The 14,663-nt window shown below is 37.0% G+C and overlaps 2 protein-coding genes across 2 annotated transcripts in view; both read right to left on the bottom strand.

Annotated features, from left to right (window-relative positions):
• LOC115257779 (guanine nucleotide-binding protein G(s) subunit alpha) overlaps positions 1-1,394 on the bottom strand; it is a 128,216-nt gene extending 126,822 nt beyond the window's left edge. The window contains exon 1 of the mRNA XM_029857734.2: positions 1,039-1,394. The gene's annotated coding sequence lies outside the window, so the exon portion shown is untranslated. The remainder of the gene's footprint in view (positions 1-1,038) is intronic.
• Positions 1,395-11,436: 10,042 nt separating this feature from the next.
• The window catches only part of LOC115257375 (malonate--CoA ligase ACSF3, mitochondrial), a 28,739-nt gene continuing 25,512 nt past the window's right edge, over positions 11,437-14,663 (bottom strand). Inside the window, exons 2-3 of the mRNA XM_029856896.2 lie at positions 13,391-13,483; positions 11,437-13,324 (exon numbers count right to left, since the gene is read on the bottom strand). Coding sequence (XP_029712756.2) covers positions 11,805-13,324; positions 13,391-13,483 — 1,613 coding nt within the window. The 3' untranslated portion in view covers positions 11,437-11,804. The remainder of the gene's footprint in view (positions 13,325-13,390; positions 13,484-14,663) is intronic.

Here is a 14,663-nt window from a genome sequence, read left to right as displayed (position 1 = left end):
GAAATAGCAAAATTGTGTGCTCACATCCAGAAAAGGGCTCCTTTATCTCCCTCCCTGCGAGAGCATCCTGTTTACGCAACTGCAGTCGAATGTAATATCACACATATCACACTTTTCTCACTACAGAGTACATTGTGGACTACCCTTTGCTTTCCATATGGGTTCAACATCAGCAAGCGCCAGGCAACCCAACCTTCAGTGTTCTCTCCGCTTATCTGTGTATACGTCTCCGATATTGGAGAACTTCTGCTTCATACTGCCAATGTGTGCGTGCAGTTCCGTGTAGCTTATGGTGAGCCAGCGTAGTCGATACACGGTGCCACTCGTCGATGTGTTGGTGCTAACCTTTATCCATAGGTATTTGTATTAATATTTCAATATCTCTATATTATGAATTTTCCATTTTCCCAATTTTCTTCCACATTTTGGGCTCTTTCTTCGATCTGCTCACCAACTGCAAACTTTACACTTGATATTTCCACTGATAACAATGCCAATGCTTTTCGTAATTCGTCACTCTCTGGAGGTCAAAATGCATTTCTGTCTAGGTGATTGAAAATAACTTCACTCTGCTTTTTCGTCTTCAACCAACCGAGAAGAGAAAAAAAACTACATCCAATATTGACAGGAGCATTACCACCAAAGGAGAACACATAGAAGCAAGAAGAAAAAATTACACACCCTCTCGGCTTATTTTCCACTTTTCACTGCTCACATAAGGCTAAACAGCCTCAAATATTGCTAGATTAGAACCATTCCCAAAACTACTAACAGGCACCACTAAAGCCAAACCCCAACCAGAAAAAAAATCTACACAGGAATTGAACCCCGACGATGAAAAAAATCACTGCTCCCTTGAACCCGATTTTGGAACTACACACAACTTTTCCTTGTACACCCGCACACGCAAGGGAGCAGCACCAGCACTCAGATTATGGATTTCAACCAGGGAGAGTTCTTTTTTCCGTCTCGGATCCAGCTACCCCGGAGGAGCACCGAGATCGGTTCCAGATTCCAGTGGCAAACACTTTTCCGTACCTTGTACCGTCGAACGCGACCACGGTTCAGCAAATCACAATCTACGAGCAAGCGGAAAATTCAATTTTTCTTCCGAGACCAGCTACACAACTTGCGCTTCACGAGACTCAGAGCAAGAGCACAGAGGAGACAGAGCAAGAAATTTTTGCAATCAGATGAATGGTATGGTAGTTTTATTTTCTCCTGCGTTCGACGTCCGTGTCAGTGGTCTAGTCCAGCCAGCCAGCCAGCAGAGCCTATACTATCTCTGTTGTTCCTGTTCGTAGTCTAGATCTAAACTTCGCAGGGTGCAGGGCTAGTGTTCTCCCTCATTCACTTGTCATCTGATGTGGGGCCGCCAGGTGTCTTGACTGCACGACAAGAAAACCTCACTCAGTGATTTTCGACTCAAGTCAGCGATCGATCGATCGCTTTCAAGAGCAATTACACTGTCTGTCAGTCACTGCACAGATGTCAACCTGTGCCTATGACTTTGGTAAAGTCATGGCCATAATGCACTCCTTGCATCGAATAATCAATTATCACCCACACCTGTGATGTAACAGCATCGAAGATTATTAAAATTATTTTGCGTTTGAACGATTACATCATCACCTTGGAAATAGTTTAGGTGAATTTTCAGTCATATATGATATTAGCTATGCTGCGCTTACTTTATCTTATCATCAATTTGCTTTTGCATAGCAGGCAGCCTAGAACAGTTAACAGCTCCATCTGTGACTTCGAATGAAAAGTATAAATAATAGAGCTCTTAGCCGAGAGACTGTATTAATATATACAAAACATACAGGGGATAAATAACTGCAACAGATAAAATTTTCACTTTTCAAAAAATGTTCAACAAGCTGTAACTTTTCGAAAACGGCACCAAATATTCTCAAATTTTTAATGTAAGTTCATCAACTATGTAGTTGTGTATTAGTGATCCAAATTTGGAAAAGGTCGAGCAATTCCGTACAAAGGTAAATAGATTCAGAATTTGTATTTCAAGATTTGTAGGAAAACATGGTTAGAAGCTATACGAAACATATTATCTGGATGAATTTTATGGAAACATTTTTTGTTCTTAATTTCCAACTGGAAGAACAACTCTAATGGAAAATGCAATACAAATACAAATACTATTATCTTTTTTTATTTTTCTATAAAAAGGATCATCCTTATGCAAGACAAGTAAAGCACAAAAAAAAAGATTCGAAATTTAAAAAAGAAAATAAAAGGTTCCATAAATAACTGGGGATACGCCCGGAAGGGACAGCATAAGCAGAAATTCGCAATGCTTGTTACGCCTTTTTCACATGTTGATCTAGGAATATCTTAACAAAGCGTTACATGTCAATAAAGGATCATGGTTTTAAACTATACAAAAATATGACTGGTAAATTTACTAGATTTTTTTTGTTCTTAATTTCCATCTAAAAAAACACCCTGATTAAAAATAAATGAGCCACCCTAATGAAATCTATATATATATTAAAATGAGTTTAAAGTTCCTTTGAGGCAACAAAACTCAAGACCGGATAAACCGATTAGCATGACTCTTGCATGGTCCGATTTGTATTCGTGGTGGCTGTGTTTATATGTACAAAAAATTACGAAAATCAACTAGAAAAGTAAGAAAATTGATAAAGTGCTGATTTTTCATGAGCTGGGAAGGAAATCAACACGATCAAAATGAAACCAATCTAGAGTGCGGTGATGTTGAGCTCACAGTTGTCAAACCACCACAGCTTGGCAAGATAACGTTTGCCGGGACAGCTAGTATTATATATATTCAATATTGAAAATGACTTACGGTTTTATAAGAGATTTTTTAATACTATTATCTTATTTTTTAATATTTTCTACAAAAAGGACCAGCCTAATGCAGAATAAGTGAGCCACCCTAACGAAATATGACATATAATATGCTAGCAGTTAGCAACGATGATATAGGACATGTTCCAAATACTATTGACATGAATATTTCAGCAACTAAATTCATATCCCCCATTTCAAAATTATTTCACTCCCCCAACTCAAAAATATTCCAAAAAGTAGGTAATTTATTTTCCAAAACAAAATGGGATAACACCAGATCTTGACATGTACTTTTAAGGCATTTGACATAAAATAAAATCGATTTCGAAATTTTCATGTACCTATCCATACATGGATATTTTTCGTGTTTTAAAACAGCCAAACTTCGACCGCTTTGATCAAACACTTAGCGAGGTCCGATTGAGCTGAAATTTTGCATGGTGACTTGTTTTGAGGAGACGAAACTTATGAGCACTACCCGGTTTTGAAATTCGACAAGTCGATTTTCATTGGCACCCTAAGCAACATATTGATAAAAACAAAAACGGACAGTGTGTAAAACTGCGTGAAGATTACGGGAGAACATTCTATTTCGTGCGAATTTCCAATGGGATTACGACAGGGTGATGAACTTTCGTATATCTGTCGTTTAATTTGCGCTAGATGGTGTCATGTAGAGAGCCGAATGTACCAGCAGGGGTATAATATTCAACCGATCCGGTCAATATGTTTGTTTTGAATGTCGAACCCAGCGTCCAGATGGTTTCCAAAGTTGAAAGGATACGGACAGGGCATGTTGCAAGAATGCCAAATAGCAACCCTGTAATGGTTGTTTTCGTAAGAAATCCGGATGGTACAAGACGACAGGGTTTCGAACAGATCGAAAGTGATTTGGCGAGTGTATGACGTTCCCCAGCAGGTTGAAGAGAAGCAGTTGCGAATCGAAATGCCTGGAATAGAATTGTTGACTCAGTCTTATCATATACTAGTTGTCCCCGGTAAACTTCGTCCTGCCTACTGCGTTTTTTCGGTGTATCAAGTCTCTAGCGAAACACAAGTCTTCGTTCAAAATTTATGAAAAAACAATTTTCAAAAAAAATCTCACTTTATCAGTGGTTTTTGCTTCATAAATCATCTTTGGGTAAAACCAAACAGAACAAAACAAAAACGACTCAAATCGGACATTCCGTTCGCAAGTTATGCCACAGCATTTTTATATTGTGGATTTACCGGCTACTTGTATTTTACCGGTTACTTAAGTATGGTATGTGGGGGCAAGATGGGTCAGGGGGCAAGATGGGTCAGTACCGTTTTCAACCGTACTATTTATTTTTTGAATCTTTCTATAATTTTCCTAGATGAACGACGTGGAGACACAAAAAAGTGATATATTGTTTTGAAAATTCTTTACGTTCCTTACGCAGAAAAAAATAAAATATTTTTTCGTTATACTCCTTATGCTATACATTCCATATAACTACGTGTAATGTGTAGACGGGGCAAGATGGGTCACCCTAATTTTTCGGTATGTTTGCATAGTTTTTGAAAATGTTTTATTTTTCATAGAAAGGCTATTATGTGACCTACATTATCGAAGCGACTAGAGCGCTGAAAATTTGTGAACATATTTTTAATATTTTTCAACAAAAAATATAGGTTTTCAAAGTTTTTTTATGGCTACCTGAACAAAAATATTCTAGTTCTGAGAATAATCTACCGATATGTTTCAACACTTCTTTCATGTAATCTGTACGTATGTGAAGCTTAGATGTATAGAGAAAAAATAGATGATGTACAATTTTCTTTTGGAGAAAAATCGAATTTCTGATAGCTGACCCATCTTGCCCCCGTAGGAATGAGGTGGGGCAAGATGGATCATGTTTTGACAATTGTTTGTCAAGAAGCAGGTTTCAAACTTTATGACCTTTCTATACCCTTATATCATAGCTGACTAGTGTATCTGGAAGTCGTGGTAGAAAACAGAGAAATGCGATTTATATACAGAATGTTATAGGGATCCATTTCTTAGGTGACCCATCCTGCCCCCACTTACCATACCCGTTACAAAGTAGCCGTTTTCATATAAAAATCAACTTGATTGTTAAAAAAAATGAATGTCGCTGAGTAGCTAGTGGTAACGAGGAATAGCGCATACAAAAAATGTTTATAATCATTTTAAATTACGTTTTTATATTCAGTTTTATTTGGATTTTGAAGAAACATGGTACTGAAAGTTCCTCACATATTTACATTTAAATGTTTGAACTGAAACTGAGCTGTTCGCAAATAATAAAATTTCTATGTTTAAAGATGTAGGTGCGCCGCGAAATTTTCGAAAATTTTAAAAGGCGCCGCGATAGCAAAAAGTTTGGGAGCCTCTGGACTATATGACCGGGACAGGCATAATTTTCACTTTTTAAAAAATGTTCAAGTGGCTGTAACTTTTTAAAAAGTGCAATTCTCAAATTCATACTGTAATTTCATCAACTAGTTGTGTATTAGTGGTCAAAATTTAAAAACGTTGGCGCTATTGTGCACAAAGTAATGAAGATTCTACAAAAAGGTAGAATTATTGGATAGCCAACTTTAAGCTGTTATATCTCCGGATTCAATGAACATAATGCATTGAAATTTTGACCATTTATGGCTCATATAAAAAGGTCTGAAAAACGTTTAACTTAACTTGAAATTAATAACAAGAAAAAAAGTTATAGAGTAAATGTACCAATAGTGGTGCTATTAGTAGCTTGTTGAAGTAAAATAATTGAATAAAATTTCTAATACCACAAAATAAAAAGTTTGAAAACGTTAATCGGTAGTTTTTCACTTAAATTTGCTAGGAAAAATGTAAAAACCATTGTTTATTTCAGTTTTTGCTAATAAATCACGTACACCAACTATAGGTACACGGTTCCTATTATGGAGGTAAAATTTAACATTGGTTCCTATAGTGGCGCATCCCATTGAATTCTTCAACATAAGTGATAAAATGTCTTCAATAAATATTAATAATAAATTGAATTCTTCAGGGACCCACCACTATAGGTGCAAAGGAGCAAAAAAATTAAGGAAAATAATTGTATAAAATAGATTTTTCGCCAAATCTTGAACACGTAACTGAATTAATGTTATTAATTAGTTATGATGCATCGATTAAAAATGTCATTTGCAAGCTTTTCGGTCAAAAAAGTGATAAATTGCAACTACCACCACAATTGGTACTGCCTCCACTTAGGGAGCTTTTACCCTAGCGATTTAATTTATTTTTTTATTTTTTAGTAAATTGGTCCATTATTCATCCAATTGCTTTTTCAATTTATTGCCGGCTATGTTGTTACTTTCTTTCAAAACATATTTATATTTAAGTCAATTACAGGGTGGCCAGTGACTTGCAGATTTTGATTTCCCGGTTTTTTCCCGGAATTTTTATATTTTTTCCCGGTTTTAATATTTTTACTTGAATTGAAAAACTATCGGTACAGGAACTGTTCGTAATGAAAACTTCAATGACTTAGAATATCTACATTCTTCTTACATGATATAATCAAGCAAAAATATGATCAATGGCAAAGAAACAAAATTAAAATTGTGGAAGTATTTTTACAGTTACACAAAAATACAGTGTTTGTAGAACCTATTCTTCAGAAATTCTAATTATACCGATTTTTGGAATTGACCTAGTAAAAATTACACAATGTTACCTTTTGACGTCTATACACTTATTAGAATTCCAAAGAATCCACAGAAATCCTGAAGAAATCCCAAAGACTATTATGGAGGGAATCCAGCAGAAACTGTATGAGAAATCCAAGAACAAAAGCATGGACCAGCATGAACTGCTGCAGAAGACAAAAAAAAAACCTCCCAGAGAAACTCGCCTGAATTTTTGAAAGAACCCCTGTAGAAATCTGAAATTTCTGATGAAATCTTAGAAAAAAAAAATGATTTCCCGTAGAAACTTTTGAATAAATCCCTGGAGCAATTTCAAGAGGATCTTTTGGGTAACACAGAAATAATCTCTTACGAATTCCATTTCCTAGTGGCAATTTTTTACAATTCCAATAAAACATATTATAGGCATCTGTAAAAACTGTATTTGTGCGTTTTTGCAATTGTAAAGCATTTCCACATTTTTTCTCTTTTTTAGGTTGAACGTCAAAATATCATTTCCACTAAGGTTGACACAATATGTCTGATAGTAGTGTAAATTTTTTATAGATTTTTCTCAATAATTTAATTTAAATAACATGTTCAGATTCAGCTAATATTAACACAGGCTTTCATGAAAAGTATTCGAACTTGATGAAGAGAAATTATATTACAGTTATAATGATGCTGTTGCGCTAGCATGAAGCATATTGCTGAATTCCATTGAGAAAACGCAAATTTCTGCTGTAGAGTTCGAGATAGCCTTAAGCTAGAACATTATAGGGTGACAGTGGGTATTATCGGCAGGTTTGTTCTCTTCGTCATGGGGAGTTTTTGTCAGCCAAATTGCCTGAAACTTGGCCATATAATTCAGCTTAGTTGGGAAGGATGTGAGACCAACTCTGAGTTCAATAGGTTTCAAAAAACCCCTAAAGACGAAGAGAACAAAACGGTCGAGAATAGGTTATTTCCTCTATGGGAGCATCCATTTAGTACGTCACGCTAAAATTGGGAATTTTCGACCCCCCCTCCCCCCTTCGTACGGGTTTTTCCTATATCTAATACACTGCTTGTCACACTTCTACAAACCCCCCCTCCCCCCTAGGACCGTGACGTACTTAATGGATGGCCCCTATTATGTTTATTATATTTTGCAATTTTGCAATTTTTTCACTCACAAATTTAAGTGTAAAGCTTTGGCTACATTGTTTTGTGTTCGTCTGTTATGTTCCGTATAAAAGAATTATTTGTTTTGGTTTCAGTCTAGCTAAACATCTCTCTCTCTCTTCTCTCTTCTTGGCGTAACGTCCTCACTGGGACAAAGCCTGCTTCTCAGCTTAGTGTCCTACGAGCACTTCCACAGTTATTAACTGAGAGCTTCCTCTGCCAATGACCATTTTGCATGTGTATATCGTGTGGCAGGCACGAAGATACTCTATGCCCAAGGAAGTCAAGGAAATTTCCTTTACGAAAAGATCCTGGACCGACCGGGAATCGAACCCGTCACCCTCAGCATGGTCATGCTGAATACCCGTGCGTTTACCGCCTCGGCTATATGGGCCCCTAGCTGAACGTAACTGTTGTTAAAATTCGGCTCACTAACGACAATAACCTATTTAATAAAATTTTTAACAACTCAATATAACGCAAGCTGTATTTCCAATGCATATTGTGTTCAACCAACAACAAGCTCTGCACTACAAATTATTCTCATGGAGAATAAAAAAAAACATTAAACGTAAAACGTTTTCCCGGTGGCAATCTGAATTCCCGTATATTTCCCGGTTTTATCCCGGTGATTATGAATTCCCGGCTTTTTCCCGGTTCTCCCGGTTTTCCCGGTTCGCTGGCCACCCTGCAATTAGAGGAAATTCGAATGAACTATAACTAGCATCTTGAATTTTGAAACGATGTTGAAATTTTGGATAATTTGGTGTTTTATTAGAAAAAAATCTAATCGTTATAATTTACTTCCGTGTTAAGAATTCAAAGTTAAGTCAAAAGATTTTTATAGCTCATTATATAAGTCATAAATGCTTAAAACTTCATTGCATTCGGTTTATTCAATCCGGAGATATAACAGCTCAATGTTGGCTATCGGATAATTTCACCCTTTTTCTAGAATCTAATACGCACCAAACTTTGCGTAGTTAAGAAAAATCAAACTTCATGTCGTTCTAAAAAATACAAACATACAAAATATTTCATCAACAACTTCCTCACACGATAGGCTAATGACCCTACTTTAAGTCTGCACTAAAGAAAAAATAATAATATTAACAAAAAAAAAAAAAAAATAGTTGAAATATAAAAACTATTTCATTGGCTTGTTCCTAACTTTGCGCACAAAATCTTCGTTTGTTCCTAACTTTGCGCATGCTCTGAATAGCACAAAAAGTCATCGGAATACTATTATTTACAGCATTGACATAAAACTAAAGATGTTCAGATAGTGTTTACTTAATTGATCATCATTAAAATACTTTGTCCTAGAATTGAGGGGGAACGGAGGGGTTCTTGAATTCGTTTGTGTTTCATGCTAAGTGTGAACAATCCAAAATATTTTCAGGAGGGATTTTTCAGTGGCTATTATGCACAACGTTGCTCGGGAAGATCAAATATAAAAGCTTCCCGGCGAATAAAGTAATTGTTGCTTATAGGACAATAAGGGGTCATTCAAAAATGACGTCCATCGTTTGCTGACGGGTGAAGTCGGTTGTGTCTGAGAAAGTGTGATGCTCCATGTCTTAGGTAAGAGATAAAGCGTGACAAGAAAGGGCAGAGGGTCTAAAAATCCTGAAAAATGACGGACGTCACATTTGAATCGTCCCTAACTTTGGCCACCGGAAAAGCCAAATGAAGGACTGTTCACAAATTACGTCACATTGAAGACAGAGAGAGCCTGCCATAGTGCTAGAGTTCATACATTTTTCTACTAATTTCTATACAAAATCTTTTACATGATGGAGAGGTAGGCCTGAAATTGTCAGTACTAGTGTTACATAACATGTAAACGGTTCATTAGTCATGTATTCAAGTGCAATATTCATTTACTGGAAGTGCGCAAAAAATAGGAACACAGCGCAAAAATGGTTCCAAACATTGTGCACCACTATTTTCTCATTAAAATAAAAAAAAAATAACACGAAATGTGATTGATATTACTAGAATATCATCTTTTCTGTCAATTAACTGCAAAATTAATTATCGTTGCACAGTTTTATCGGGGAAAATGTTGATATTTAGCAGAGTTATTTCTTGGCGCCCGTGTTAAGGCGACGCAAATTTTGACGTTTTTGTGTGTTTTTTTGTTTATTAATCAACATAAACAAAGATTTTATAACAATCAAATATTCGTCAAATAATGTTTATATTTGCACGATGCTAAAGTGCAGTGATAAAACTGTAAATAATATTGACATATAGTTTTTTTTTTCGTTATTTTGCAAAAATGCGCAAAGTTTGGGTTCGCACACGGTACCTTCGTACGGAATAGCTCGACCTTCTCCAAATTTTGACCACTGATACACAGCTAGTTGAACAACTTACAGTGAAAATTTGAGAATATTTGATGCACTTTTCGAAAAGTTACAGCTAGTTGAACATTTTTTGAGAAGTGAAAATGTTGCCTGTTCCGATCATGTCTATCCCCTGTACATAGGGGGTCTGTGTCATTTGGCATAAAGTCATTTGGCATAAGGTCACTTGGCATAACGACATTTGGCATAATGGACACTTGGCATAACAAAAAAGGGTGCATTTCGATTATGCCAAATGTCTATTATGCCAAATGACCGTTATGCCAAATGTCTTTATGCCAAATGATCTTATGCCAAACGGCGTTATGCCAAATGACTTTATGCCAATGTCCCGCTCCCGTACATAGGTATATCCCTTTCGTGAAGAACTAGCACAATTGTCTGAACAGCACAATAACAGGTTTGCATATTTTTTCATCTATTTAGTTTTTGTTTTATGTGCTGTAAATTGTTTTAGTAATTGAACTTAAACTTATACTTCTTGCAAGGGTGCAAACAAGCTTTTGTTTACGTTGCATGTGAGATTTACCACAACCAGTTCAACAAAAAGTGGGCAAAACATGAAAAAGTTTTATTATTATTATTATTATTATTATTACTATTATTATTTAATGACACTTCATACCAGATTCGTGTCGGAAATGAAAAAGTTTTATCTGTCGCATAATTTTTATTTTCGATTTAATCTAAGTAGTCAAAGTTGGAAAGCGAAAAGTAGTTCTTCCAAATGAGGGATAACAATTGTTGCTTTGTTGGGAAATCTAAAATTGAGCAAAACTGGGCAATTTGTATAGATTTTTTTTTTGCGCTCCGTCCCGAAAGGGATATAGATGTTACACTAAATTTTTGGAATCAAAAGTTGAGAGATGAATTTGAAAAAAAAAAACCACAAGCAGATGAAATTGCGGTCTCTAAAACAAAAAAAAGCTTGACTCTCTGAATCCGTCACTGAATTTCACAAATACAAAGATTCCATATTTTTGTTTTAGTGATAAAATTTATAGCAGTTCGATTACCTCCCCTGGTGCCGTGAAAGAGATACCTTATCGAAGAATTTGCAACTTTAGTATCTATGGACCGGCAAGGATTAAAGCAGTATCAGAAAACTTATCTCAGTGGGATCGGCTATCATTTCTTTACTTACACGTTTTGTTGAACTTTTTGCATGTAATTTTCAACATAGCATTTCAATGCATCAATAGCACAGATTATCTATCTAGTACTAGTTGAATATAAACATTGCGAAAGTTTTCGACGTTCTTCAACATCAGCGCAAATGGCTTGTGATGAAGAAAATATCTAGCTAGGTGGGTAAATTTTTGTGTTACTTTTATTTACTTTCAATAAAATTCATAAATCGCTTATGGCTTTCGAATATGTCTCAGATGTAATATAGATGCCACAAACAAACTTTATATCAGTACTTCAACAACGTTGTCAGTGAATGTTTCAAAGTTTATTCATTGTAGCTTTTCGGCTAATATGGGGTACGCTTTATATATCGAAGAAAGCTCTACCATAGTAAGATAAGTGATTTTAAAGTGTAAGTGCGCGTTTTATCGTTAACACGTATGTGCACTGCTTGTTACACATATAACTGATCTAGTCCTTTTGCGTGACGCAAGCTCACATCCATGACTAGTTGTTACTTATCTCATGATCTTCTTATCCATATACCACTCCTCGCCAATAGCAGCGAATAGAGGGATAAATGTAGTAGTATTACATGAAACTAAGAAATAATGGAACACACAGAAACAAGTATGGTTCGTCACCAACTTACTTAACAACTTTCTCCTGCTTCTGTGGTTCAGCATCGGCACCGGCTCCGGTGCCGTACAGTTGCACGATTAATTCTTTTTTGTTGATCTTACCCATGGCGTTCCGAGGAACTTCGGAGATTATCTTGACTTCTTTGGGGATCGCTTGCTTGGGCAGCTTCTGTTCGAGCCACACCAACAACCGCGGAATGCTGAACGTGTCTGGATCCTTTACACTTATGATGGCCACTACCTTTGAGCCCCAGGTTTCGTCCGGCAATCCGACCACTGCTACGTCGGTGGTTTGAGGATGTTCATGGAGGGCAGTTTCGATTTCTAGTGCTGACAGTTTGAATCCGCCAGATTTGATAATATCAACCGATGTCCGACCAAGGACCTTAATTGATCCTTCGCTGTATTCTGCCGTATCGCCTGTTTTGAACCATCCGTCCTCGAATTCAGCTTTCGTTTCTTCGGGTTTCTGCCAGTATGATTGGAAGACTGAACGGCCTTTGATATACACGTTTCCGCTTATCTTCTGATCTCCAATAGTGCCTACCACATCTGCATCTGGTGCGGGGTTCCAGAAACCTTCATTCGCCTTTCCTTCGAGAACGAGTTCCTTGTTATGCTCTTTATCAACAATTTTAACACTAACGCCTGGCAACGGCATTCCAACGCAGCCCTGCTTGCGTACTCGAGTTTTGTCCTGGATAAATGGGTTTGATATAGCCATTCCAATTTCCGTCATACCGTATCGTTCCAATAGTTTATGGCCGCTGATATCCAGCCATCTGTCGAAAATTGTCCCGGGTAGCGGAGCTGATCCGGAAATCATCAATTTGATTTTGTTTTTGCAGTGGGTTTTCACATAGTCACTCATTCGTGCGTTCTTTTCAAACACCTGGTCGAATTCTTTGATCAGCAGTCCGTACATCGTTGGAACTCCCATGAACATGTTAACTCTTTCCTTGCTGGTCATATTGATGTTGAGCAAATAGCTCCAGACGCTGCTACTGTCGAACTTGGGCAGCATGACGCACTTGGCTCCGACGGACAATGGTAGATTCAACGCATTGATGGTTCCGTGGACATGGTTCAGGGGAAGCGCGTGGAGTACAGAATCGGATCCTTTGAATTGCCAAGCGTGTGATAATGCGTTGAATTGTTCATCCAGGTTGGCAAAGCTTAGCACAACGCCTTTCGGTTTGCCAGTCGTTCCAGAAGTGTACAGTATAAGGGCGTTGGCGTCGCGGTAAAATTCCCCATTCAGGCATCCTTCCACCACCAGACTATCGTTCAACTGTAACAAATTCTCGCGTTTCGGATCTAGATATGATGATGTTTCGCCTTCTTCGGACTGCTTGGGTTCAACCTTTAGCAGATCGTGATGCACCAGAAGGAGTTTCTTGTCCAACTTGGTTGCCAAGGGTTGGGCAATGTTCTGAAACTCCGGTGTTGCGATGAGCAGTGATGCGTCGGAATCTTTAATGTAGTACTCGAGCAAGTCTTGGGGATACTTCGGATTGAGTGGGACGGCTGTTGAAAAGATTGAAAATGTACTTGTGTGAGATATTGTTTTGGTACCTACAAAAGCAAACTTACCTATTTGTCCGGAAAACCAGCAAGCCCACTGACTGATGACATAGGTTGCGTTGTTAGGACAGATAAATGCTACTCGAGATTGTGATGCACTTCCTGTGAAAGGAAAAGAAAATATATAACATTAACACAATGTTTTCCATACATTGCCAACTATTCGAAATACTGTGTCTTTTAATTTATTTCTAGTACTGGTCGAATGAATAAACATTTTCTAGTCCAGTGCCAGCTATTTCTGTAGATATTTTGTAGAAATAGGTGACCTTGTTTTCAGTCAATAAATCTTATTGATTTTGAATATCATCAATATTGAATTAGCCCTTGATTCGTTGTGTTTCTGTTTGTATTATTTTTCTTTTCATTGTTATCTACAGATAAAGCCTTATTAAAATTGATCAAGAGTGGAGCGGATCTGGTATGATGGTTCATCACGCCATATAAGGCGTGTGAGCTCATTCTACGGAAGGGAAGTAAAGCGTTGGTCCCGAGATGAACTACCCTAGGGCTAAAAATCTCGTTAATACAAATAAAAAAAAATAAAAATTGTTCAAAACACGGGTGTTTTGTTTTTTTTAATGGTTAATAGTCGGTCGCTGAATAGCACTGAAACCTCTAAACTAGGCTTTGGATAGGAAATAACATAATCCTTCTGAAGCAGTTTCGTACCTTTTAATTCCGCCCTAATTGCTTATCCTTTGACAGATACGTGTATTTCGACTACCACTTGTAATCTTCCTCAGTGTCAGTTATCCACTGGCACACACTGAGGAAGATTACAAGTGGTAGTCGAAATACGCGTATCTGTCAAAGGATAAGCAATTAGGGCGGAATTAAAAGGTACGAAACTGATTACACTCATTCGAAGAGGGTATTCTGCTTAGAGGGTTCCAAAAGTCGGTACAAGATCTTCTGAAGCAGTTTACCAAACGTGCACGGATGGGGTGGCATCTAAGAAGACATTTGTGCAAACTGACCCGGAAGATTACGGTAGAAAGTGTGAAAATTTAATTTTGTAGCAAGGTCGTGTCAGGTCATGTTATCGTATTAAGATATCCTAACTGACTAGGTTCTCGTCAATTATTTGTTAGTTATTTGCCGTAGCTTCCAAACTTGTGTACTGCTTCGCAATTAGTCTTGTCAAACGAAACAGAGTAGTCTCTACTTTATTTCAGTGTTATGTCAAAATATTATTTTCATCATGTTGGGGATTGCTGGTCAATAATATGTTTATGCGTCATTTAAAAAAAAAACAATATTTTCGTAAAAAATGTTCATA

The sequence above is a fragment of the Aedes albopictus genome, chromosome 3 (genome assembly GCF_035046485.1).
Source record: "Aedes albopictus strain Foshan chromosome 3, AalbF5, whole genome shotgun sequence".
Lineage (NCBI taxonomy): Eukaryota > Metazoa > Arthropoda > Insecta > Diptera > Culicidae > Aedes > Aedes albopictus.
This window is presented reverse-complemented; position numbering and strand designations above follow the sequence as displayed.